General features: G+C 53.6%; 1 protein-coding gene across 4 annotated transcripts in view; it reads left to right on the top strand.

Moving 5' to 3' along the window:
- The window catches only part of KSR1 (kinase suppressor of ras 1), a 161,279-nt gene that overhangs the window by 119,803 nt on the left and 17,580 nt on the right, over positions 1-23,896 (top strand). For 2 of the 4 annotated variants that reach the window (XM_065908773.1, XM_065908774.1), the window contains exons 4-14: positions 1,892-2,351; positions 4,888-4,892; positions 7,845-7,905; positions 11,444-11,527; positions 13,247-13,308; positions 13,412-13,518; positions 15,645-15,810; positions 17,741-17,782; positions 20,433-20,487; positions 21,540-21,588; positions 22,819-23,198. In XM_065908773.1, the coding sequence (XP_065764845.1) occupies positions 1,892-2,351; positions 4,888-4,892; positions 7,845-7,905; positions 11,444-11,527; positions 13,247-13,308; positions 13,412-13,518; positions 15,645-15,810; positions 17,741-17,782; positions 20,433-20,487; positions 21,540-21,588; positions 22,819-23,198 (1,471 nt within the window). Of the gene's footprint in view, positions 1-1,891; positions 2,352-4,887; positions 4,893-7,770; positions 7,906-11,443; positions 11,528-13,246; positions 13,309-13,411; positions 13,519-15,644; positions 15,811-17,740; positions 17,783-20,432; positions 20,488-21,539; positions 21,589-22,818; positions 23,199-23,896 lie in introns of those variants that run through there. The other 2 variants (XM_065908771.1, XM_065908772.1) reach the window with 2 other exon arrangements.

The raw sequence follows: 23,896 nt of genomic DNA, 5'->3' as shown, positions 1-23,896 counted from the left end.
GGCTCGGGAAGTTCTCCTGGAGGAGGAAATGGCAACCCACTCCATTATTCTTGCCTGGGAAATCCCATAGACGGAGGAGCCTGGCAGGCTATAGTCCATAGGGTTGCAAAGATTTGGGTGCAGCTGAACACGCGTGCATGTGTAGGTCTTGGCCACAGTTCTAAAGGAGCAAGCATAAGGAATATACAGACTAACTCATCCAAGTTGATTCATGAATAGAAAGTCACCATGTAGTGAGGTAGAAGGAAGGGCATTTGACGAGAGGATGGAATAGACAAACTCTAAGAATTGGGAAGGTTAATATCACTCCACCTTCCCTAATAGATGGCTCTGTGGGCTGGGCTTTATCACCTCTGATGATAGAGAGCTCATTAACTCCCAGGGCTGTGTCGTTACAGGTTATTCAGAATTGGCAGCTTTGTGGGAGGTGGTCCAGGGCTATGGTTGAGACCAGGGGCTCAGTTCCCATCTCACTGCTTACTTTGCTATGTGAACTTGGCAGTATACATGGCCTGTCTGAATCTCATCAACCTCACCTTGCTGGGCGGATTGAGGGAGACAGGGTTCAACACGCTAAGTCAAAGAATTACAGGGTGGAAGTTCATTTTGTCTTGAGTCAAAATCTCCCCTCCTGTGCTTTCTACTCACTGATAAATATGAGGAGGGAGATGTCCTCTTCCCACGACAAGGTCTCTGTAGACTGGCATCCTTTCTCCGTGCCTCCACCCCTTCAGTATCTCCCCGTCTCCTGTAAGGTCAAGCCTCAAGCCCTTGGCAAGACATCCAAGGCCCCTCTAGAGCTGGTCCCCAGTGGACCGACCCTCCAGCTTCATCTCTCACCTCTCCCTGGCTTGTCCTGACTTCCTGTGTGGCTGCAGCAAGATGCCCGGTGCTCCCCGGATGTGCTGTCCTCTCTCCCGGGTACGCCTTCCCCAGTTCTCCCTCAGCGGGCCCAGCCCAGGTGCCACCTCCTCTAGAAAGCCCCCTGACCCTCAGGCTCTTTATAATCCTCCTCCTCTGTACCCCCTCAGTCTCCATGCGTCTTTGTGTCAGCATGCAGCACACCAGACTGAGTGTCCATCACTCTCGCTGGACTCGTCATACATCCCAGACATGCCTTTTTATGCCCTGACATCCGGCATTCAGTGAATGCTCGCATGAATGGACAGACATGTCATTGGTTTGGAGCCCTCAGAGCCCCAAGGCCTCGGGAGCCTCAGACAGAGGGTCGCCGTGGGAGCAGCCAAAGTCACTCATAGGCTTCTCTCAAAAGGAAGTGGGTGTTGATCTCTTTCTAGCTGGGTCTCTCTTCTAGCAACTTCCCAGGGCAGTTTGCTTTCAGAAGATCCGTGCAGCCCCTTTTCCTGTTGATTGAATTTTCTCAGAGGAGAGTTATCCCTTTACAGCTTAACTCTTAAAAACAAACAAACATATGCACCTTTATTTTTTATTTGTTTGCTTTTGGCCACCCCTAGTGGCATAAGGGATCTTAGTTCCCCGACCAGGGATCAAAGCCATACCCTCTGCAATGGAAGCACGGAGTCCTAACTTCTGGACCACCAGGGAAGTCCCTACATAGCCTAACTCGTAGAGACCACTCACCACTTCCCTCTCTGAGATCACTCACTTTGGGGGTGGGTGTCCACATACCTGCCAGCGGGAGCCCTGCCCTATTCCTCTCTGGGTCTGTATGTCGAGGATAGCAGTATCTGCACTGGGGTCCTGACAGTCAGCTGGATAGCAAGTGTGCTCGAGTGGCCTTTATAAAATAGGTGACGGCTGGCAGCTGGAGCCTCCGTTGAGGGATTGTGCTTCTTGGCTGGTCCCTGGCCACCTCACCTGTGACTCCCTCTGGCCGCAGCCACCTGTGACTCGACTCTTTGGCCCACAGGCGGGGAGCACAAAGAGGACTCAGGCTGGAGTTCGTCTGATGCCCGGCGGGAAAGTGGCTCCGGGCCTCCCGCAGACACCCTTTCGCCAGCCAGCCTGCCCTGGCCTCCGGGGAGCTCCCAGCTGGGCAGACTGGGCAGCAGTGCCCAGGGCCCACGCTCCGTCTCTGTGTCCGCCCTGCCCGCCTCGGACTCCCCAAACCCCAGCCCCGGTGAGGGCCTGTCGGACCCCTTTATCTCCCTGCACGCCAGCGGCCGGTTGACCCCCCGCGCCCTGCCCAGCTTCATCACCCCGCCGACCACGCCCCAGCTCCGACGGCACACCAAGCTGAAGCCGCCCAGGACGCCGCCCCCGCCGAGCCGCAAGGTCTTCCAGCTGCTGCCCAGCTTCCCCACGCTCACCCGGAGCAAGTCCCACGAGTCTCAGCTGGGGAACCGCATTGACGAGGTCTCCCCGATGAGGTAAGTGTCCTTGCCAGCCAGGTGCCGAATTTGCCACCTACTGAAAGTTCTGACTACAGTTTTCTCGCTGTGAAGGTAATATAGGCTCAATTTTTAAAGGATAAAATTGGCCAACATAGAAACTACAACGTAAAAAGTGAAAGATGCCCCCATCTCTCAGTTCGCTACCCAGACTACCTGAACTGTTTGGGCTGAATTCTATTAGATTTCTTTTTGCTCACACACACACAGACACGTCAGAATAGACTGGGTTATGGTGCAATAACAAATACCCCCAGATCTCTGGATCTTCAAATAACCAAAGATTTATTTCTTGCTCATGCTACTTGTCCATCACAGGTCAGCCTCATTCCAGATTCCAGGCCAGAACATTGTCTAGAACATCCCACTGTGGCAGAGACAAAAAAAAAAAAGCTTTAGATGGTACAACTGAGCAATAATACCTTAACAGTTTGGGCTGAATTCTATTAGATATCTTTTTATGTACACACACACACAGAGACACGAAGTGATACTATGTATTAGTCAGACTAGACTGGGTTATGCTGCAATAACAAATACCCCCAGGTCTCTGGGTCTTCAAATAACCTTAGATTTATTTCTGGCTCATGCCACCTGTCCATCACCAGTCAGCCTCATTCCAGACTCAAGGCCAGAACATTGTCTAGAACATCCCACTGTAGCAGAGGGGAAAAATACTTTACTTGTTACAGCTGAGCAATTAAATGCTGTTTCCCAAAAGTTCTACACACCATTTATGGCCCTACCCAAACAAAAGAATCAAGAAATGTCATCCTCTATATGCCCAGAAGGGGGAACTAGAATATCTTTGCTGAGACTGCTAATGATTATCAAATACTATGTACTCTATGCTATAACCTATTTTTTCAACTTACTTTTATTTCTGGGAACTAAATATCAGTTCATCTTGAACTACCTTACTCTCTTATTTATTTATAAAAAAATGTATCTATGTATTTTATTTTATGGCCACAGCTTGTGGGATCTTATTTCCCTGACCAGGGATCGGACCCATGGCCCTTGCAGTGAAAGTGCAGTGTCTTAATCACTGGGCCACTAAGGAAGTCCCTTGATCTATGTATTTTAAATAGTTCGTGACAGTCACATGGTCCAGTATTGCGCACATAGAACTTTGTAGAGGTTAAAGTTGTCCCCTACCATTTTTCCTTTCCTTTCAGGAACCAACCAGGTTATCAGTTTTGTATATATCTATAATTATTCAAGCTGTCTCATCTTTTAAACTTTTTAAAGCCTCTTGCCAGGGTATAGTTTAATTCCTCCCCTCTTGATGGATATTTAGGTCTTTGTCCTTCTCTCTTATAAAAATCGCCCTTGTTTATATACCCTTGTGGAAGGGAAGGGGGAGTTTTCCTTGGGTGCCTCTTGCCTTCTCGTGCCTCTGAGGGTTGGGAACGCGGCCTCGCTCCTGACAAGGTTGTTTTGGGTTTCAGGTGGGCTTGCTCCCCATCCCAGGGCAGGCTCTCTTGGGTCCCTTGTGGGATGGACCTCGGACAGCTCTGATGGTTCTGAGTGTGTGTCACCCGAGGAGAGAAATCTAGCTGTGACCTACCTGCCACTCCCGATCAGACTGTCCTGCTGGGGCCTGGGGCCTTCCTCCTCCCCGACCCCCAGAAGGGGCTGAGCCTTCCATCCGCCCCTGGATCTTCTTTTGTCTGAAGCACAGTGATAACAACCATGTGGACACATGGATGTAGGTCATTCAGAGGGCATCTCAGTGGGCAAAACCCAATGCCTCTCTTCCTCATTTTTTTTTTTTCCCCTGAAAAGAGTGTTAGGGGGGCTCTGGGTGGGGAACAGAGTGTCGGGCAGATGACACCACTTCCTTGGTCCCACTGCTGGTGAGCTGGGCCTTGCACCCTGGGATTCTGAGTCAGGTCTCCACAAAGACCAAAGCTGGCACCGACATGAGTACTCAGACCACCCTGCTGCCCTCGATGAGCCCTGAGGCTGGACTGAGTGCCCTGGGCTCCCAGCTGTCTTCGTCCCTGGGACAGCGGCACCCCCAGGAGATGTCGCTCAGGCCCTACTTGGGGGCCGCCTCTCTGCTTTTACAACTGTCCTCCTCGCCTCCTGCCCCAGCCACTTCTCCGGCTCCCTGAGCCACCTTCCTGCTTGGTCCGAGCAAGCAGGGATTTGGGCAGGGCTCCTTCACGTACAGGCATATGATCTTGGGAGATTGTGAGCCTGTTTCCTCAGCTGTGAAAAGGAATGAACTCTAATTACCATGCAGGTAGCTGGTGACTATAATAATAATCATCTCATGTATTAAAGCACAATGTATGGCTCCATTGTCCAGTGAGGAGTTGGGAGGGAGCCACCTCTAGCCCTTGTCGTTGAGGAAAGTCCCCAGTCACTCAGCCAGCCCGCCCCACACAGGGGCTCAAAGTCCTCATCCAAGCACTGTATCCGCTCCTGCCCAAGGACTCATGTGCCGGGGGACACCAGGCCAGCATGGTGACATAATCCCACTTTCTCTCTTTTTTGTCTCCTCCAGGTTTGGTAAGAGTGATTCATTTTCATCCCCTCTGCCACCCAGGAGTCCTGTTTCTGTTGCTGTCCCCATCGGGGGTGGATTTCTTCGACCCTCTCTTATCCCCTGGCCTTTCTGTGGTCCAGGAGCAGAGATGCTGGGCTGCGCCTCAGGAAGTAGCTCTGAGGACAGGGAACCTTCAGATGACGAGGTGGTTCAGCCCAGCCCGCAGCTGCCCTGAGAAGCAGGCACCATGAGAATGTCACCGTCTGTGGGCCCCACTTGCACCTTGCCGCCCTTACAGGTGACCTCTGGCAGGACTTGTTTACCTGCTGGGCTGCCGTGGTGATGCCATGCTCCGGGGAGAGAGGTTCCTTATGTTCAGTGTAGATGGACGGTAGCCATCTGCAAAGTCCAACTGACCTCTTGGGACCCTCCACCCTGTTCAGGAGAGGGATATCCCTGGAGGCAGGAATGTGATCATCTCTGAATGAGGCCTGAGAGATCAGAGGGTGTGGATGTCCCCTTGGAGGGGGTGGTAAGGATGCCCAGGCAAGCTCTGAGTCCCTTTTCCACATCTGTGTTGAGAGCTGATTCTTGTATGTGGCTGTGCTTCGGGCATCTCTCTCCAGAGTCAAAGCAGAGGGAAACAGCCTCTGGGGTCTGCTTTTAATTGTCTCTGTGGAGATGCAGAGGCATCTGATTTTGCCTGAGCAAAATAGCAGCTTGTTTTTGTACTATTCTATACTGGGTAAATAGAGTGAAGAGGCTGTCAGCAGGGTCTGAGAGATGTGGAGTGGGGTAACCGACAGTGACTTTGCCAAAATGGCTCTGACTGCAGGACCTCCAGGGAGGTATAGGGCAAGGAAGGAGGGAGACTGCCCTTCCCTGTCCCCAGGGCTAAGGCAGAAACTCCCAGGACCCCTCACAGAGCCTAGGAGGAGAATCCAGCATCTGCATCCCTGGATATCCATCTTCCCAGTTGCTGTAGTGACTCAGGGACCACAACAGTGAGGCTGCTTCCCCAGTTTGCCTGGAAGGTGAGAGGAGGCCTTTAGGACCAGTGTTTCACCTCCATCAGGGACAGCATCATCTCATATCCTTCCTATCCCAGGCCTGTGGCAGACATTAGTAATCAATTGTAGGTTGTCTTCTTGATCAGAGACAGCTTCATCTCACCTCTGTCCTGTCCCGGGCCTGTGGCAGAGGTTACTAATCAATTGTAGGTTGTCTTCAGGATCAGGGAGCACCTCATCTCACCTCTGTCCTAGCCTAGGCCTGTGGCAGACATTACTAATCAATCACAGATCATCTTCAGAGATAGATGGTTAAAATCTCATTTTCCCACTGTCTGTTTCTCCTAGTCTGGCAGCCTAAACCCTTTTAGATCCATATGATTTCATGGCCTTGGCTACTGACTGGGGTGGGGTGCCTCCTCCCACAAAGGAGTTGGGAGGAGTCAGCCCCATGGCAGATGTGCTGGAGAGATTGTGAGTTCAACCATCAGCAGGTGGCAGAGGTCCCCATCAAACTCCCCTTGTTACAACAAAAAAAAGTCAGTACCTCCATCATGCCCTTCTCCTGTGGTTGGGTATCTGGTACATGGTTTTAAGTGAACCACCACTTATTGAGCACCAGCTGTGTGCCAGGCCAGCATGGGGTGGTGGACTGACTCAGAGGACGTGAGGTGGCCACAGATCCCTAGAGCACTGTGTTCCCGACCTTTCTGAGTCACAGATCTCTTTGATAGTTAGGTAAAAATCTAGACCTTCTTTCTAAGGAAAATTCTGCATCAACCATCTCCAACCTTTTTGGCACAGGGACTAGTTTCCTGGAAGACAATTTTACCATGGACGGTGGTGGTGTGGGGGTGGGCAGGGGAATGGTTCAGGCGGTGATAATGTGAGCAATGGGGAGCAGCAGATGAAGCTTCGCTGTCTCATCTGTCACTCATCTTCTGCTGTGTGGCCTGGTTCCTAACAGGTCATGGACCAGTACCAGTCCACAGCCCAGGGATTGGGGACCCCTGCCCTACATCATCTGCTTACCAATCCAGAGGAGTCCCAGACCCCCTGCAGCACATCCGTGGGCTTCTTTGAGAAACCCTGATCTAGGAGGAGATTGGCAGTACTGAGTATGGGCAGAAGCTGGGGTGGGGAGGAGTGGGGGTCCCTCTGGTGAAGGAGGGGAGAGGGAGTTAGACATATGAGCTGACAGTGGATGACAGATTGCTTCCAGCTGCTCTTCTACTGCCCAACCTACTATACCACCAACCCCAGGGATGCCCATTCAAATAAGGAAGCCAGGGCTGGAGAGAGAGGCCAGGGTGCCCTCTTGGAAAGCATGCAAAGCTCATGGCCTAAGACTTCCCCCAAGGCTCAGACTGAGTACTTGGCTGGGGCTGGACCACACAGGTGAAGCTTCACCTTGTCTTTTCTCTACCTGCTGGGATCCGGCAGTGGTGGCTCTCAGAGCAAAATGCCCAGGGTGCTTCTGCCTGGAGAGCTGGGTGTGCTGCATGGCTGCCAGCCTCACCCGCTCCGCCAAGGGTCAGGTAACTTCTACCTGAATTGGTGCCCTGTGGGTGCCTCCACGAGGAAGTGCAGATGGGCGTTGAACTGCTGTCCTCACCTTGGCATTGCCTTCTGCCTCACAAACCTGTCTTCCTCCAAAGCTAGAAATCTCCCAGGGGCTGTTTCTGAACTGTCTGCAGAGGCTAGGTGGTAGCATCTGTTGGGGGGTGGGGATAACCACACTGGCCCCACTTTGGTCTCGCCAGGCCATCCCTGTCTTGATTAGAGGCAGGTTCAGGAAAATGACCCTCGGCCATGTGTTGGTTTTGCCCCGCCCACCCCCCCCAACCACGTGGTTGGTCTCCACTCCCACCCCCACCCCCCAGTCTGTGACCTCAGGTCCCAGGTACACACCGTCCAGGTAGGAAGGACCCCCTCAGCCTGCCAACCTGGCCTCTTTCCCCACAGATCTCCCTCACGGGTCCCCGCAGATGGTACGAAGGGACATCGGGCTCTCCGTGACACACAGGTAGGCCTGGCTGGGCTGGGGAGGGGGCGCAGAGCTGGTCGGGGACCTGTATAAGCTGAGCCCTGCTGGGGGGTCACTGCGCTGCCGGAGCTCTGTCCTGACCCTATCTCTCCGGGCTCTTTGTGGGTCTGTCTGTCCATTCCTCTGTGGACGTGGCACCCCCCTGGAGCCCCTGCCTGTCACCAGCAGCCCTTCTGGACTCGCTGGCCCTCCCCTGCCCCGCCTCGAGTCTCCTTCTCCATCTGCTAAGGGAAAACACAGGTCCCAGGAGAAACAGGGATCTGAGAGCATCCCCTTGGGTCTGGCATGATGTCACCTCCATGGACGTAACTGGCCACACATCAGAGCCCCGTGGAGCTTGATGAAAGGCCAGGCTCCATCTATAAGCTTCTTGGCTTGCCAGTCAGGATTCTCGCAACTTCCGGGGACTGGTGCTCACGCAGCTGGTGTGGCTGGTGAGGGCCCATGACATGGACCGCCCAGAGGCCTTAGCCTCAGTACTTGTGAGGCTGGCGTGTGCTGCCAACTGCAGGTCTCAGCAGCATCTTGTCCCCCCACCGACGGCCAGCAGGGAGGTCCTTTGGGATCCCTGTCCTCTGGCCGCCCCATTAAACAAGTCGTAAACATGGCCGGGCACGCTCGCCGAGAGCCTTGCAACTTGCCAGGGCCTTTGGTTTCCCCGGAGTGTCTGTGCTGCATTCTGGCCTGTGCAGAAGGCCAGCCCCGAATCCTCGCCCCGTGAGGCAGGCTTGGCTCGGAGGGGTTGAGTAGTTTGTCTGAGGTCTCACAGCCACTGAGACACTCTTGAAACCACTGGCTGGCGCCCAGGCACTTCCGTCCCAAGCCTTGGCAGGGCCCGGATGCCCGTCCCCAAGAGCCCCTGGAAGGAGAGTCCCTGGCACCAGGAGAAGCCGTCTGAGTGAAGGTCCCTCAAGCACACCCAGTGCCATCTTCCCTGCCAGGAACCCCTCCCAGCCTCAGTTTCCCTCTCTGTGATTGGGACTTGCTGCCAGTCCTGTCGGGAGGATAAAAGGGGGTGACGTGCCTGTGAACCTCATGCACCCAGTGCTGGGAAGCACTTGGTGGTTAACCCCCGGCTCTGGCCCGAGACAGGCTGACTTAGGTAAGGGACACCAGGATCAGCAGGTTGCTCTGTTTCATTTCTGTCTTGGCCGCACCTGGTCTCACAGAGGATTTGATGCCGGGCCAACTGGACCCTGCGCAGCAGCATCCATCCTGTCTGGCTTCGCCAGGTGGTCCTATGTCCCCAGGCTCTGGGCTTGGATATGGGACATCATGGTCACACTCTCTTGGATTTTTAAATTCATGATCCAAGCCTCTCTCTGCAAGAAGTTCTGAAGCATTTTGGTCTAATCATAGGGGGAAAAATATTTTATAATGCTTACCCCACACCCCCAAACCTCCCTAGCACCTGCCCCTTCTCTGGCCGAGCCCTCAACTCTCATTTCAACCTGTTTTCGGGATTTTCTAGTGGAGGCCATCTCGAGTACCACTGAGCTGCTCCTCTAACCCCTGTGTTAACAGGAAATTAAAGGCCAGAGAGACTGTGTGGATCCCAGAGAGGCTGGATCAGAACTCCTTAAAAGGCATTCCAGGGACTTCCCTGGTGGCCCAGTGGCTAAGAATCTACCTTGCAATGCAGCAGACCTGGGTTCCATCCCTGGTTGGGGAACTGAGACCACACATTCCATGGGGCAACTAAGCCTGAAACTACTAAAGCCACTGTAGAGAGTCTGTGCTGCAACGAAAGATCCGAATGATGCACCGAAGACCCGACACAGCCAAATAAATAAATGAATAAATGTTAAACAAAAACGTCATTCCAAGGGGATGGGTGCCTTTCTCCTAGGCCTGGAGGCTCCCATCTTGGCTAGGAGAAGCAGTGACGTTCACACCCACAGTCCAGGCTCTGCACATTACATGGCACACGTGATTTTCCTCAAGCCCTGTGAGGGGAGAGTGTTGGCCTCTTTTGCAAAGACTTGGACCCATCCCACAGCCAGCAGTTGGCAGGATTCAAACCTGGTGTGGTCTGACCGCAAAGCCCAGGCTCTTTCCCTCCTTTTCCGTCCCGGTGGTCTCTTACAGAGCCATGCTCTGAGTTCAGAGACCTGGGGTCTGCCCCAGCTGCACAGCACCCCCCCTGTGTGACCTTGGGAAAGTCACCTAACCTCTCTGAGCTAGGTCGCTTGCCTGTGTCCTCAGAATCCCTGACCTGCCTAACTCCCTGGGGTGGTCACTCCCAGGAGTGAGCTAATGTTTATGGGTGCATCACAGACTGTTCCCCAAGTCCTGTTGCTATTTGTTCTGTCGTTACTATGATATCCTATGCTTTTAAAAATCTAGTCCTCCAAAACTCTGAGTTCTTTCTGCCCTTAGGCTCCCCATCCTGTGAACAGACCTTGGACTTTTTTTTCCTGGGAGACAACCACCCACTCCATCCCCATCCTTCTTTTCAGTGTATCTTTTGTGGATTGTTAAAAAATTTAGTTTGGATTGAAATGCATCTATAATTCAAACCTCCAGAGGATGTATATTTATGAGAAAAGTCCCCTCCGGCTGCTGTCATCAGCCTCCCAACCCCCCCCTCCCCCGCCCCCATAGGCAGATCTTGGCAGTCTTCTATGTGTCCCCCTGGAGATATTTTTGTACAATCAAATACATATGTAAATTCTTCCGCCTCCTTTTTTATTTTCACAAAAATATTGCATATATTATACACACTGTTCTATACTTTGCTTTTTTCTTTTTAAAATTGAGGCGTAATTTATATGGAGCTAAGTACACAAATCCTTAACATATGTATACACCCACGTTTACCACCCATATGAAGATTCAGAACATCCCCACCCCAGAAAGTTCTCTTTGGCTCTTCTTAGTCCATAGTGCTACCATCCAGAGATGCTATTCCCTTCTGTCATCATAGATTAGATTTTCCTGTACTTGAACTTCAAATAAATGGAGTCATGTAGCGTTGTACCTTCCTTTTTTCACTGACATTGTAATTTAGTGATCACTCCCCATTTGCATAAAAAGAACTTCCTTACTTTATTTTCCGACTGTTTAGTGCTCAGTTGTGTGCATGGACCGTACATCATACAGTCAGTCACCTGTACACCTAAACAACATAGCTCATTTCTAGTCTCTTCTGCCACAAACATGCTGCAGTGAGTAACCTTGTCAGTACATCATTTGACACCCGTGGGAGTATCTGTTGGATGAATTCCTGGGACTGGAATTGCTCCATGGATGCACTTGTAATTTTGATTGCTTTTGCCAATTTGCCTGCCAGAGAGCTGGCATCGGTGACCACACCAGCTTTGGCAATGAAGACTTTGTGGCCGAGAAATCTGAATGCCTGGGGAAAGCAGTGGCCCTGGGTGTCCCTGCCCTCCACCTGAGAGGGCGCCCGGGTGTCTGGGGTGGAACCGATTCTCCTGGTTTCCCTGTGGTCCCCTGTGGGGACCCTTCTGCATCCTGGCCTCTCTGAGCATTTGCATGTGTCCACCCCCTGCAGGTTCTCCACCAAGTCCTGGCTGTCGCAGGTCTGCCACGTGTGCCAGAAGAGCATGATGTTTGGAGTGAAGTGCAAGCATTGCAGGTGATGGGCGGAGGGCGGCAGAGGTGGGAGATGGGGCACAAACTCCATACTTCCAGTTCAGTATGTCTTGCTACTTGGTTCCTGGCCTCAGGTCAAATCAGAGTTCAAAGGAACTCACTTGAGAGTTCCAAAACCTATTCCTAATCTCAGCACATCAGGGAGTGATCAGCCCTTTCTTGGAAGAATAAGGAAGCATCATTGTTAGAAGAAGGGGCTATTTGAGGTGGGCTTTGAAGGATGAATAGAAGTTTATCAGCTGGACTAAGGAGGAAAGAGAATTCCGGGTTGAGAAAGCACCTTGTGTAAAGGCAGAGTGGAATGGCAGAACTTTTCTGGAAACTGTAAGGAGTTCTGAAGTTTAAGGTTAGCACATAAGGAATCCGGAAATGGGGCCCGGGAGTGGTAAATACAGAGAAGTGGCTTGTGGTATTTAGAGAAGAGAATGAGGGAAGAATGTAGATTCTATATAAATTCAGTCCTTTTCCTACTGTTGAGGTTTCTGGTGGGAAAGAAGGGCAAGGATAGTGATCAGTAGGGTGAGCAGAGTCTGCTCCCTGCTATCAAGCTACTCCCACTTTACAGAGGATGGACCTGAAGCCTCTTGCCAGTCCACTTTACCCTTGCATTGCTGTGTGACCCGAAGCAAGGTGCTTGCCCTTTCTGGGCCTCATTTTTGTCTTCTAGGTCTCTCTCTGCAATCAGGACTACTTGAAAAATCTGAGCTAGAGTGTGTAGTAAAAGCATCTGGGCTCCCGCCAGACTGTAGGTAATAGGTTTCCTGTGTGTCTGTTGGATAAATTGTGGTTAGGGCAGAACCACAGGAAAACGCAAAGGAGCTGTCAGACCTTTCTCACCAGTCTAGGTGTTTGGTGGCTCCCAGCCATCTGGCTTTAAATCAGGGGCCTCCAGCTCCTGTTCAAGTAATGCCTTTCATGCAGAGAGCACAGGGTAACCTCTGAACCCCAGGCTCTCCTGTAGTTGCAGTGTGAGGTTGGAGGACCCCAACTGCCAGCCCGTTTGATCAGTGAGAACCCTGAGAGGGTTCAGCAGGCAGAACCAAACCAAACCAATCCAGCTCTTTCCGTTCCCTTCGCTCTGATCCTCAGACAACGTGGCCTATGCAGGAAGGTAGCAAGCAGGAGAGGCCTTCCCGGGATCCTTGGATAATGGAAATATTTTCCTTCTAATTCATCTCTTTGAAGTTCAGATTTGTCTCAAACTTTGCGAATGTGGGTAGAGGGTCTCCTTTTGTTTAGAAAAGAGAAATAGATGTATGACCTACAGCAAGTTAAAACGGGTGAAATCAAACTTGTTTGCACCTAGATGGGTGGCATGGGGTGGGATGTAGAAGGGAGATTCAAGAGGGAGGGGAACATCTGTATCCCTATGGTTGATTCATGTTCATGTGTGGCAGAAACCAATGCAGCATTGTAAAGCAATTATCCTCCAATTAAAAAAAAAAACAAACAACCCTGCTTTGCTGTGACGATGAGGCAGATGACAGCGGGAAAATGGCAGTGCTTAATGGATACTAGCTGCTAGTACTATTAACACCAGATGCTCTCCACTCTAAAGCTAATGTTTGTTGAGACATTTGTGGGAATCGAGGCAGTCAGGGTTGAGTGTTGTACAGAACTGCCAGGCAGTGCCTCCGAGCCCCTGTGTGTGTCCTGGGGCCCCGTGTGGTGCCTCCGAGCGCTGACCCTGCCTCTCCACCAGGTTGAAGTGTCATAACAAGTGTACAAAAGAAGCTCCTGCCTGTAGAATATCCTTCCTTCCACGTGAGTGTCCTGCCCTTCTCCCCTCACCTTCGGGATCTGGGGTGCATCTTTCTTGATCCTGTTCCCTGCTGATGGTTTAACCCCCCTCCCCCTTTTTAAACAGTACCCAAGCTTCGGAGGACAGAATCCGTGCCCTCGGACATCAACAATCCGGTGGACAGAGCCGCTGAACCCCACTTTGGAACCCTCCCCAAAGCACTGACAAAGAAGGTGGGAGCCATATCAGGAGAAGTCTCGCCAGGGCTCCTTTCTGTGACCCACGCCCAGGGTGGCGGTCCCGCAGGGAGGTGTGATGCCGCAACCCGGTTGCGTGGCCAGAGGGTAGCCTGCGGGGATCTCATGTTTAGCGAGTGCGTAGGTTTCACATTTGTGTGCAAATCATTGTTATGTGACAATACCCCCCCCCCCCCCCAGGTTTTTAATTAATTGATTTTTGGCTGCACGGGGTCTTCGTTGCTCTGCGAAGACTATCTCAAGTTTCGGCGAGCCAGGGCCACTCTAGTTGTGGAGCGTGCTCCGGCTTCCCCTTTCGGTGGCTTCTCTTGTTTCAGAGCACGGGCTCTAGGACTCGCGGGCTTCAGTGGTTGTGGCACCCTCCCCTATTTTGAGCCACTGTTTCCTGAGTACTTCAACGTCAGGGACGGAACTTTCTCCATTGATAACTCATCTGCTCCCCACAGTGGTTCTAAAAGTCACATGCTGATGTCACCGCCCTTTTTTTTTCAATAGTTTTTTTTTGGCTACACTGTGACTTGTGGGATCTCTGTTCCCCAACCGGGGATCGAACCTGTGCCCTCGACAATGAAAGCACAGAGTCCTAACCACTGGACCACCAGGGATTTTTTATTACTTCCACTTTAGAGATGAAGAAACTGTGCGCGAGGTTCCCTGTGGGTGAGAGGCAGGCCTGGAGCGCGTGGGTGCTGCAGAGGGCAGGGCTGTGGGGTTGTGCTCCAGCCGGGCCCCTGACGCCTGCCTTGGCAGTGAGGAAATGTTTCTATTCAACGCTGAGCAAGCCCGTGAGGCCGCAGCTGATGCCCGGCTTATGCAGACAACACACCGTGTGGCTGAGAAGCGTGGGCTGATTTGTCCAAGGTCACACAGCCACTGACCCTGGGCTGGGGTTCAACCTGCCTCAAACAAACCCCCTGCCCTTGCTGGCCTGGCCTGATCAGGATGGGGGGTCTGGGACGTGGTGTGTGAGGGGGCAGAGTGAGGGCTCAGGGGGTACAGTGCCCCCCCCCTTTCGCTTGGCAGCAGGCGGTGTTGGCCGTCGCTGGACAGTGAGACCCACTGCGTGGCTTTGGTGGTTTCCAGAATCCCCCCCGCATCCCAGGGCCTTGAGGGCCTGCCAGAGAGAAACCGGCTGAGCTTAGCTTTTAACCCAGGTTAGCCCCGACTTTTTTTGAACAGGACTGCCTTCCCCACCCCCTGAGGAGCTGGTGTTTGGTCTAGGAGACACTGGTCAGGTCCATGGTCCCCCAGACATGGACTGGTTCCCCCATGACCCTCCCTCGGGATCCTCTGGCTTTGCTAGGGTCCACATCACTGCGTGGCCCGGCTGGCAGATCCCCCTGCTGAGTGGTGGGAGCACTTATTAGGCACCCACTGTGTGTGTGCACCCAGTCACTCAGTCATGCCTGACCCTTTGCAAACCCCATGGACTGTAGCTCACCAGGCTCCTCTGTCCATGGGATTTTCCAAGCAAGAATACTGGAGTGGGTTGCCATTTCCTACTCCAGGAGATCTTCCCAACCCAGAGATCAAACTGTATCTCCTACATTGGCAGGCAGATTCTTTTACTACTGAGTCATCTGGAAGCCCCACCTACTGTGAACCATCCACTAAATAAATACTTGTCAGAGGCTGAATTTAATTCACTAAAGGACCCTACTCTATGCTCAGCCCAGAGCTAGGCCCTGGGTTTGTGACAAGATGTGGCTCTTGCTTTCCTGGGACACACACAGTGTGGTGGAGAGAGTCTTCAGAAAACCACCCGAGACCCCTGCAGCTGGCAAACCATAGTTCAAGTGCCCCAGTGAAAAGTTCCCAGGGCCCTGGGAGGATAAAAGGGGGGTGGGGGGGAGCCTGGCTCCCACCAGGGGGAAGGACTTCTTGGAGGAAAGGATGTTTGAGCTGAAATGAGAAAGATGAGAGGAGTCCTCCAGGGGTCAGGCGTTGAGGTGCAGGTCTCCCCGTGCCGTCCTTCCCTCTAACGTTACACCCATGAGATGCCAGGACACCCTGGCTGACCTCCTCCTTTTTAGGTGGGGAGGGGTGGGCGGGCAGGCTGGGCTGGGTGGTCCCTGCCACTCCCCGTGTCTCTGGTCCTGCAGGAGCACCCTCCAGCCGTGAACCACCTGGACTCCAGCAGCAACCCGTCCTCCACTACGTCCTCCACACCCTCCTCGCCTGCGCCCTTCCCAGCGTCCAACCCATCCAGTGCCACCACGCCCCCCAACCCCTCGCCTGGCCAGCGGGATGGCAGGTTCAACTTCCCAGGTACCACACCTTGGGGTTTCTTGGGCCTGAGGGATGGGGTTGCATGTCCCTTCTCTGCCCATCCTGGCTGACTCAAGGTCAAACTGTCTCCACTGCTAAGAGCAGTATCTGAACACTGAGTGTATCACCATATTTAAACCTGCTGTGATTGTACCCATTTTACAGATGGAGACACTGAGGTTCAGAGGGAGTAAGTGGCTGACCCCAAGCTGTAAGCAGCAGAGCTGGGATCAAAGCCAAGTCTGCCTGTTGCAAAGCCTGGGTTCTTGACCTAGTCCCCAGGCTGCCCTCCTGTGTGTGGGGTGGCTTCTCGGGGGCATTGTTCACTCCCTCCGGGCTTCTGGGCTCCTGAGAAACAGGGCAGGCAGCACTGAGACCTGGGGCGAGCCCAGAAGGCCAGGGCGAAGGAATCCGGGGCTCTGTGGCTTACCTGCTCTGTGTCTGGATGAGCTGCTTAAGGGGGCACTTCTGTTCCCTTTTCTATAAAACAAGAGACCGTGTGAGGCTGGAGTTAGGTTATCCCCACTGTGTGGGTGAGGCCGTGGAGTCCACCCATGGGTGTGTGCCAGAGCCGAGCTGACCTCTGACCACGGTCCTGGCTGCCCTGGGTCTATAGGGACAGGGATCCCGCCACTCGGCCAGGCCTGGCGTGTCCCACCTCCCCAGGGAGCAGAACAAAGCCCACTGGCCCCCTTCAGGACTGAGCCCCAGCCCTGGCCTCCCAGGCAGCCCCTCGAAACCGGTCTTGGCCCTCAGCGTGTTTCAAGCTCAGGGAAGGAGGGCAGCTGGGCTGCCCCAGTTTGCTCCGGGCCCAGCCAGGCTGGCTGCCAGCTTCAGCTTATGGACTCCAGGCCTGACCCCACCTGTCACCGGTCCCCAGGGTTCCAGGCTGAGGAGGACAGAGGCATGGCTTTTCCTGTGCCAGGGGACCCCTCTAGCCTCATCTCCCCAGGGTCCCAGGGACTTCTTGTGGGGGTGGTGGTGAGATTTTTTAGGAATCTTTCTTCTTTTTTGCCTTAACATGCATGTGGCTGGCTATCTCCCGACACTAATGCATCGTCCCAAGCCCGCCCCTCCCTCCTGCGACCCAGCGATGGCCACATGATTACACTCCTCTGTTCTGCTCTGTCATTGTGTTGCTCTGAAACCAGGCCTTTTGCTGAACCTCCTAGTCTGAAAGGAAAGAAAAGGCTTTTTCTGAAAGGAGGGGCCTGTTGGAAAAACAAGAGTCAGTGAAAAAGTCCTTTGTGTGACATCAGCCAGAGCTTCTTAGCTTCCCTGATGTCCCGGGCTGGGCCCGTGTTGTACCCTGCACGGAGCCCTCTCTCTCTGGTCATGGGCTGGGCTGGGCTGGGCTGGCGGTTAACGTGGGATGGGACCTCCACCTATAGTCCACCCGCTCCATACTGTGTGGGAGCATTTCTGTGTATGTCTGAGGCTAACCCTGGAGAAAGGTTGTTTTTGGATGATATTGAGTGGCGGAAGCCTCAGTACCTCCAGTTGTGAACATGGGCTGGTGGATTGTCCCTTTTCCTGCACACAGCAGTAATTTCAGAATCTTGGTTTTTCTCCCCATTCAATTTTGCCCTCCTGGGCTCATGCGCAGTTCACAGAGGAGAAGGGCTGGGGAGGTGAATGGAATCGGCCAGGGCTCTGCAGCAGTGAGAGACTGGGTCTCCGAACCCCAGACCTCCAGTGCAAGTCCCCTTACTCCTGGGGGCTCCTGCCGGCACCCACTTTGTCCCAGCTCTTTTCCTCCTTCCTGCATGGAGCGCCTCGTCCTGGCCAGGCCCACCTGGGACAGGGCAGGTGGGGCAGGGGTGCCCCAGCCTTATAACCAGCCCCTCTCCCCCAAGCCCCTGCCTCTGTTCCCGCTCCCCGCGCTGCGTTTGCTATCCTGTGTGTGACTCACCTCCTCTTCTGTTTAAAGCTGCCTACTTCATTCATCATAGACAGCAGTTTATCTTCCCAGGTGAGTCCTTCGCATGGTTCCACTAACTGTCCCTTGCTGTGACCCCCTCTGTCCAGCCCTCTCCCTGAGGACCTGTGTCTCACACCCATCTGCTTTGAGAGCTGTCTGTTGAGGGTGGGCAAGGGGGCAGAGTCAGTAGCCTTGAAGCCAGCCCTTCACAGGGGCAGTGCCTTACCACGAGGACCCTTGCCATCCACCCTCCCCCGCCTCTTTGCAGAGGCTGCAATGCAGGCAACTTGTCCAGGGTCACAGCCAGGAAGAGGTGGAAACCCAGTTTGCAGAATAAGGGGAGAGGGCCTTTTCCTGATGCCTTAAGATCATCTGACAAGATATCATCTTCTACATAATGGCAAGGAAACTGCTACTCTTTCTTAAAGAAGGGGATGCCAGTTTGGGAAAGTCTGCAGACTTCATTTATTTGGCCGCTCTTTCCTTCCAGAGCCTTGCTGCACGGCGCCATCTGCTGGCCATTGTTGGAAATGCATGCCGTGCAGAAAGTTGAAAGAAAATTTTGTCAGACGTTCTCATTAATTTCCTTCCACAGAAATTGTTTTGCACACCTACTATGTGCCAGCCTTTGCATTTGACCATATTCCTGCCCCTAAGGAGTTTATACTCCTTAATACTTATTTCTCTAATTGGAGGTGACAAGCAATAGTATAAGTAATCTGTGGCTTTAATTCTGAGGTTAGTCATATGAAGGTTGTGTGTTTTAGATGAAGACTGTAGTTAATTGTTTTTCCCTGGATTAAACGGGCCTGTCTTGAACTCATGGTATTTTGGTAATTCCAGGCCTTCCTATTCCCCATCCCAGCTCCATTAGGGGAGTGACCGAGAGCATTTGTTAGCTCTTATAGGTGGTTTCTCAGGCTGTGCAGGCTGGTTGGGGGTAGGGCCAGGCTCCCTGAGCTGCCTCTGTGGTTTCACACCCATTTTTTCCCGTGGTTCCCCTCCAAGACCCTGCCTGGTTATTGCTCTAGCTGACATACAGGAGAGTACCCTTGAAAGCTTTAGGAGAACGTGGCTTTTCTTCTAGAAGGGTCCATCTTGCTCTGAAGATGTTGGGGGTGGGGGGAGAAAGGAAATACAGTTCTATTAAAACAAACATGGACACATTTGGAGCAGAATACAAATTACACTCTTCATGTTTAAGGAAAAGTGTGAAGCTTCAGAGGCATTTTGCCTCCCCCAACTTGGGGTGCTGTTTCTCCCCAGACTACCATCTACCCCATGTCACCCTGTCTCTGCCCATGTGTTTTCCTTCTGTGGAAACATTTGAGCAGTGTTGGGTGGGTAGGAACACCAGGCTGCCTTTGACAGTCTGCATACACAAGGTAGTGGTCTCGGGGGGAACCTTGGCAGAGACTTCCGGGGCCTAGGATTCCCCAGAAATTGCACACCCAGGATGTTGGGTGCATGTGTGCATTTCTCTGATTAGAAGATCCATGGCCTCTATCAGACTCTCCCAAGTTTGTGAGGTCCCAGAAATATTGAGAGGGCTTCCCAGGTGGTACTAGCGGTAAAGAATCTGCCTGCTAACACAGGAGATGCTGGTTTGATCCCTGGGTCGAGAAGATCCTCTGGAGGAGGAAATGGCAATCCATTTCACTATTCTTGCCTGGGAAATCCCATGGACAGAAGAGCTGGTGGGTTGCAGTCCATGAGGTCTCAAAGGGTCAGACACGACTGAATGCTCAGGCAGAGATGTCAAGAAAGCTTCAGGGATAGCCTTGTGGAGAGTCCAGAGGGAGGTGAGGGAGGTTTGCTGGCTGATGGGAATTCTCTTTGTTGTAGCAGGAAGGGAGAGGCCCTGATTAGCTCCAACCACCGCCACCTCCAATCTCTTCTTTCGCTACAAAAGGGGGTGAAGGGCCCACCCAGTCCTGAGGCTGCCAGCCTCTCCGAGTGCGATGAGAAGTGACCAGAGAGAACAGAAAGAAGCCGGCAGCAGGAGCAGCCATGGGGGAGGGGGGAAGAGTTGGCTTCTGCCACATTGGCCCCACGCTGGGGTGACCATCTGTCCAGTATTCCCTGGATGGGGGGCGTTTGGTGCTGAAACTGGGAAAGCCACCAGCTCAAGGGTCAGTGCCAGCTGCCCCATCCCGGGGTCCCTGATGTGTGGGCTGTGCATTTCTGTCTCCCCAGAGGGCTGCTCCACCAGCCACCAAAGCTGGAAGCTGAGGGGATGGGGCCTCTGGCTCCCACCCAAAGTGCCTGCCAGGCACCGGTGTCGGTAACGAGCCACCTGTGAGTCTGGCCTTGGGCCTCTGCTGGCCCGAGGGTCTTGCCGCCTTCAAGGGTTGTTGCAGCCAGCAGCCCCTGCCTCAGAGGTGAGGAGGAGGGTCCAGCCCACATGTCCAGTCAGTAGGAGCCCAGTTGCTTTTACCACTTGCTTGTAGGGGCCTCAAGCAACTGAGAAGTCTCAGCCTCCACCCCGCCTGGAGTCCCTGCCTAGGGCAGAGCCGTGTGGGAAAAACCAAGTGCCACGGAGGCTTTGTCTGCGTTCTGTTTTAGGAAAAGCTTGTGGAAGTGGCCCCAGAGCCCGCGTGCGGCCCAGGGAGGGGCTGCTGGGGAAGCACCCCTGCCCTGTGTCTCCGGGGGCAGTGGGAACGGGTCTCATGCCTCGTGTTTTTTTTTCCGTTTCCTCCAGACATTTCGGCATTCCCACAGGCAGCGCCATTCACCGATGGAGCAGACAGTTCCCGGTAGGCATCATGCACTTTCTCCTCCTTGGGGACTTGTTAAAGCTGGACCCACATCCCTGACCACCTCCTTCATCTACCTTTATTAATTTTTTTTTACATTTTATTTGATATTGGAGTATGGGCGATGAACAGTGTAGTGATAGTTTCAGGTGGCCAGCAATGGGACTCAGCCATACATATTCCGTGTATCCATTCAAGCCCCCAGCCCCAAACGCCCCTCCCGTCCGGGCTGCCACATAACCCTGGGCAGGGCTCCCTGCGCTCTACAGCAGGGCCGTGTTCCACCTCCACGTTTCAATCTCTGACCCTCTAATTGCCAGGGACCTGGGTAGCCAGATGGAGCACTCCGTGGGCTAATTCACCCTGTGATCCAGTTAACTCAGCCACAGGGTTATATTTGCCTCCCATCAGCGCAGCCAGCATTGGGTGGGGCTGCCTGTGCAACAGGAGCTGCCTAGTGACCCAGGAGGACTGGGCGAAGGGCACTCAGCCTTAGAGAAACCTGGTAATACAGCTCCTGTTCATGACGCTCCCTGGGCGTCAAGGAGCCCTTCTCGGCCAGGCCACGCCAAGCACTTGACTCACCTTGTTGTGTAGAGTTCTCAGCCAGGTGTAACGTAGGTGTCATCCTTGACATCCAGATGAGGGCATCAGCTCAGAGAGGTTAAGAAATCGCATTAAGTCACACAGCTTAGCGAGTAATGGACGCAGTCCCCAAGTAGAATTCCAAATCCTGTGCCCGTGCTCGGAACCCCACACTAGCTGTCAGATTCGAAAGGCCCCTGATGGTCACTGTCCACCCCTCGGCCCGCACCACACTCAAGTTCAGCCTGGGGAAGGCCAAGGCCAGAGAAGGGAAGTGGGGTCTGGCCTTCAGCCTGCTGTGTGTTTCCACAGCATCCAGCTCACCTTCCCCCGTGGCCAGGTGGGTCAAAGGAAGGGTCCAGGCCCGGCACCCCTTTCTCAGACCTCACATGGGGTGTCCCCTGCCCAGCTGGGAGCCGAGTGGCCCAGCCTCGAGGCCTCCTTGATAAACCCTGTTTTACTCTCAGGTTCGACGACCAGCCTAAAGCAGATGTGTCGGAAGATCGTGAAGTGGAGGTGAGTGATGGTGACACGCGAGCCGTAGACGGAGCATCTCCTTCCTCTCTCCCCGGCTCAGCACGTGGAGGCGTCTGGGAGCGTGTGGGCTGCCGGCTCTCGCGGGCGCCGTCCCCGGGGCCCACCTGCTGCAGCAGACGCGGGCAGTGTGCAAGGCAGCGAGAGCAGTGAGGAGTGCCGTGAAGCAAGCTTCCTTTTGCTTTTCTGTGTTTTGAGGCTGAAGTGAGCGCTTCATTCCTGTGGTTTCCACCTCCAGCCGAGAGGCCTGGGCCCCAGCCCAGGAGACTCTCCCTCAGTCAGGGGTGGGGCCAGGCAGTTGGATGTTATCAAAGATCCCTGGGTGATTCTGATTGTAGCTGGGGCCAAGGACTGCCGCCTTGACCCCTGAACCAGGGTCACCTGCGCCTGGCAAGTGTGGTGGCTTATGGAGCCTCAGCAGACTGATTTATTCCTGCCCAGAGGAGTCACGGGCTTCCCAGGTGGTGCTAGGGGTAAAGGCTCCACCTGCGAAAGCAGGAGATGCAAGAGACATGGGTTTGATCCTGGATCGGGAAGATCCTATGAAGTAGGAAATGCCTAGAAAATTCCGTGGGCAGAGGAGCCTAGCGGGCTGGGTCCCAAAGAGTCGGACAAGACTGAGTGACTTAGCACAATACAGCACATAGAGGAGTCTCAAACTCTGTTTAAACAAAAGCGTAGGACTTCCCTGGTTTTCCAGCGGCTAAGACTCTGTGCTCCCAATTCAGGGGGCCCGGGATCTCTGAGGGTCAGGGGACTAGATCCCACATGCTGCAACTAAGTTCACATGCTACAACTAAAACTCCTACATGCTGTAACTAAGAACAGAACAGAAAAAAAGATCCCACATGCTGCAACTAAGACCTGGTGCAGGCGAATAAATAAAATGAATAAATATTTAAAAAAAAGCATATCCAGAAGGGTGAATGTTAGTGTTCTTCCCCAGTGATTAGGAATTGCTCGTAGGTGCGTCTTGGAACATTAGCAGGAAGAAGGGCCACGCTCCGTAGTTTGTGGATTAGGACATTGAGACCGTGTGGTGCTGAGTGACCCGTCCACTTCGCACATGAAATCTGCACAGAGCTGTGACTAGAGCCCAGGCCTTTTGACCCCAGACCCCTCTGCTCCCCGACCTGGTGGAGGTCCTGGGGGAGGCCAGTCACCTGCCCCCAGGTCTGCCACCCTTTCTATTCCCTCCTCCTTTCCTTCCAGGCTGAGGAGCCTGAGGCCGGCAAGTCAGAGGCCGAAGACGATGAGGACGAGGTGGACGACCTGCCGACCTCCCGCCGGCCCTGGCGGGGCCCCATCTCACGCAAGGCCAGCCAGACCAGCGTGTACCTGCAGGAGTGGGACATCCCCTTCGAGCAGGTGGAGCTGGGCGAGCCCATCGGGCAGGGCCGCTGGGGCCGGGTGCACCGCGGCCGCTGGCACGGCGAGGTGGCCATCCGCCTGCTGGAGATGGACGGCCACAACCAGGACCACCTGAAGCTGTTCAAGAAGGAGGTGATGAACTACCGGCAGACGCGGCACGAGAACGTGGTGCTCTTCATGGGGGCCTGCATGAACCCGCCCCACCTGGCCATCATCACCAGGTAACCCTGTCCGTCCCCGCCCCTTCCCCGGGGGCCTGCTTATTTGCATGCCGCTGGAGGGCGTTTTCATGTAGAGCGGTCCAAAGGAAAAAACTGGGACTTCCCCAGCTGTCCAGGGGTTAGCACTTCGCCTTCCAGTGCAGCAGGTGTGAGTTTGATACCTGGTCGGGCAGCTAAGATCCCACATGCCTCAGGGCCAAAAAGACAAAGCCTGTTACACAGAGGGAAGTAAGTCAGAAACAAAACCAAATATTGCCTATTAATGCATATATATGAGATGGAGAAAAACGGTCCTGATGAACCCATTTGCAGGGCAGGCATGGAGACACATAGAACACAGACTTGTGGACGCAGCGGGGGAAGGAGAGGGTGGGACGAATTGAGAAGACAGCACTGACACATATACACGACCATGTGTGGAATAGATGGCTGATGGGAAGTTGCTCTGCAATACGGGAGCTCAGCCAGGTGCTCTGTGACAACCTAGGGGGTGAGATGGAGTGTGGGTAGGAGAGAGGCTCAAGAAGGAGGGCACATATGTATGCTTATGGCCGATGCACGGTGCTTTATGGCAGAAACCAACACAGCATTGTAAAGCAGTGACCCTCCTGTTAAAAACAAATTTTCAAATACTGAAGCAATATTGTAACAAATTCAATAAAGGCTTTAAAAATGGTCCACGTTTTTAAAAAATCTTA

This window comes from Muntiacus reevesi, chromosome 18 (assembly GCF_963930625.1).
Source record: "Muntiacus reevesi chromosome 18, mMunRee1.1, whole genome shotgun sequence".
Classification (NCBI taxonomy): Eukaryota; Metazoa; Chordata; class Mammalia; order Artiodactyla; family Cervidae; genus Muntiacus; species Muntiacus reevesi.
The sequence above is the reverse complement of the archived record's forward strand: the minus strand, read 5'-3'. Positions and strand labels throughout refer to the sequence as shown.